At 47.1% G+C, this 2500-nt stretch overlaps 1 protein-coding gene across 2 annotated transcripts in view; it reads right to left on the bottom strand.

Annotated features, from left to right (window-relative positions):
• LOC122248977 (17-beta-hydroxysteroid dehydrogenase type 6) overlaps positions 1 to 2500 on the bottom strand; it is a 42599-nt gene that overhangs the window by 167 nt on the left and 39932 nt on the right. For both annotated transcript variants that reach the window (XM_086550118.1, XM_086550119.1), the window contains exons 5-6: positions 2343 to 2500; positions 1 to 448 (exon numbers count right to left, since the gene is read on the bottom strand). The exon at positions 1 to 448 is cut by the window's left edge and continues 167 nt beyond it; the exon at positions 2343 to 2500 is cut by the window's right edge and continues 38 nt beyond it. In XM_086550118.1, coding sequence (XP_086406244.1) covers positions 286 to 448; positions 2343 to 2500 — 321 coding nt within the window. In that variant the 3' untranslated portion in view covers positions 1 to 285. The remainder of the gene's footprint in view (positions 449 to 2342) is intronic.

Here is a 2500-nt window from a genome sequence, read left to right as displayed (position 1 = left end):
AAAAGGATCTTGAAACTCAACGGCGAAGACAAATCGGAAGCAATCAAATAATACAAGGAAAAGTTACAATGACCAGAAGGATAGCTGCTTCCTTGCAAGTAAGTATATATATATATATATATATATATATATATATATATATATATATATATATATATATATAATATATACATACATACATACATACATACATACACACACACACACATACACACACAAGTGCACAAAAATAAAATCTAGCAGGGTAATGGCGCGGAAGGCATTTAAGTCTTGAGAAGTCCTCGTCTACCTGTTCGAGGCGAGACTCAAGACAGTGTTATGAAGGTCTCTGCTGACGATGGCGTCCAGCCAAGACGTGGGAATGACTTGGAACAATGACAGAGCGAATCTCACCACCAAGGGCGCTGCAGAATATACCGCTTCGGGGCGGTCCAGCGTCATGGCATATCTGAAAAAAAGAAACAGGCTTATGACACTCCCGATTAACATTACGGTTTTCAATTATTATTACTGTTTCTAAACATCAAGCTACACGCACATTCCTCCAGGAAACAGATGAACGGAAAAGGAGCGTTACTGCCCTGACCCTCAAATCCCAAGGTGTTGGGGGCTTTTCGCTTGATGAAAGAGAAGACCCCGACCAGGCAAGCTCTGATAGCCTTGAAGGGAGTCCTGGGTCACTGAACCTTGGAAAGAGGAAGGATGCACCGCCTAAAACTAACCCGAGACCGGACAATACACTAGAGTTTCCGGCCTTTGTGGAGGTTCTACGAAAGAACCCGACCTGGGATAGGTCTAGGAACCCCACAAGATCCTCCCCAAAAGTGGATAGTCCCTCTCATTCAAGAGAGAGACTTGACGCTCCTGCTGAGGAAGTTGTTACAGCAGTAGCAACAGCTTTGGGGAGGACACGAGAGATAGAGAAGGCAGTCAGGGTTGCCATGACAGCAATGAACTAGACCGTTTTTGCATCTCAGGACGAGACTCCACTCCCCACGACAAACCAGGGTGAGATTCGTCTCCCCACCCAACCCGCGGCCAGGACCACACTGGCGGATTCTGAATCCATACCTTAAAGGGTGAGAAAGCCAAGACCATTAAGGGGAAAGGTCCCCTGATAAGCCTAACCAAAGGCTCTCTGACATGGGGACGACAGTGATGAGTCTGGTTAGGAAATCACTATCAGTGAGGAATCCCCAAGGAGTGGTCAGACTCCAACATGTGATTATATCCACAGTGGGGTACAGTGGATTTTGTTGATATCATGGATGACGATTCAGACTAGTACAATGGCCCCTAATCTCAGCATACTATAGTGGAATATCAATGGCTTCTCCGCGAGCAATGCCATTATCCACACCATCATGCGGTCGAGGAGCAGTGATGTTGTCATGCTCAAGAAAACCGTAATGGGGGAGACAGATTGCTTCTCAGAGTATCATCCATCTGTGCTGCCGAGCACATCAGGCACCAGAGGTTTGATTGCCCTAGTCAAAGCGACTCTTTAATCACCGATCCAGTGCAGTGTGGAGCTGGCGTGGAATTCCATACTGCTGAAATCCACCTGGCTGGGGGGGGGCAAGTCGAAGGAGCTTAGACATTAGTGGGATCTTTGCTACTGCGGCACAGGACTATATTCTCAATGCTATCCTTCCCATCTTGTCTCCTTCCCGGGGGCCAAATATGACAGGCTATCATATAGCCGAGGTGCTTAAGTTATGTCCCGAGATCGTTCTTCTCAACAGCCGAGAGCCCACGCATGTCGATGGTGGGGTCCTAGACCTCACGTTTGCCACTGCGTCTCTGGTTGAGAGAATTAGATGGTTTGTGGATGAGATTGTCACCGCCATCTTGGATGCTGGTCTGGCACCCTTCCGATGGAAGGAAGCCAACTGAAAAGCCTTCCACTATCTGCAGGATTGCGAACACATCCACTTCATTAAACAGTGCCACATACGACATCCGCCGGGCTGTTAGAAGAATATGCCACTTGCTTACTCCGTGGCAGTTGGAGCGAATATTGGCAATACGGCCGCCTCGGCAAGCATTTAGTGATGATGATCAGATGAGTCAGGCTATATGCATTGTACAGTCAACTTGGACGAAGCGTCGTCCTCGAACTGAACTGACCTGACTCATGACTAAATTTGAATAAAAAGAAAAATACGTCACCGTTTTCATATAACGAAGAATGAATAAGAAAAATACGTTTATTGGGTAAGACAACAATTTAAAAAGCTATAAGTCTCTTATATTGCTTATTAGATCCAATAATGATGTCAAAACTGTCGTGCCTCATACTCTCGTTATTTTTTCTCTCGTAACATTCCCTCTCGCCTCACCTAAAGCACTGCATCAAGTAGTTATCGCGGAGATCCTGGACCTCGGCCACGCCCTCGAAACACTGCTGGAAGGTCTTCTGCGTCCGCTCAATCATGGGCCCGTAATCCTCACGGGTCTCGGGCGCGGCCTCTGCCATCATGTGGAGGAGCTGGTCCGC

This window comes from Penaeus japonicus, unplaced genomic scaffold (genome assembly GCF_977035675.1).
Source record: "Penaeus japonicus unplaced genomic scaffold, GWHDUDI00000001_assembly GWHDUDI00000023, whole genome shotgun sequence".
NCBI lineage: Eukaryota > Metazoa > Arthropoda > Malacostraca > Decapoda > Penaeidae > Penaeus > Penaeus japonicus.
Note: the sequence above shows the minus strand (reverse complement) of the source record. Positions and strands in the feature narration are given on the sequence as shown.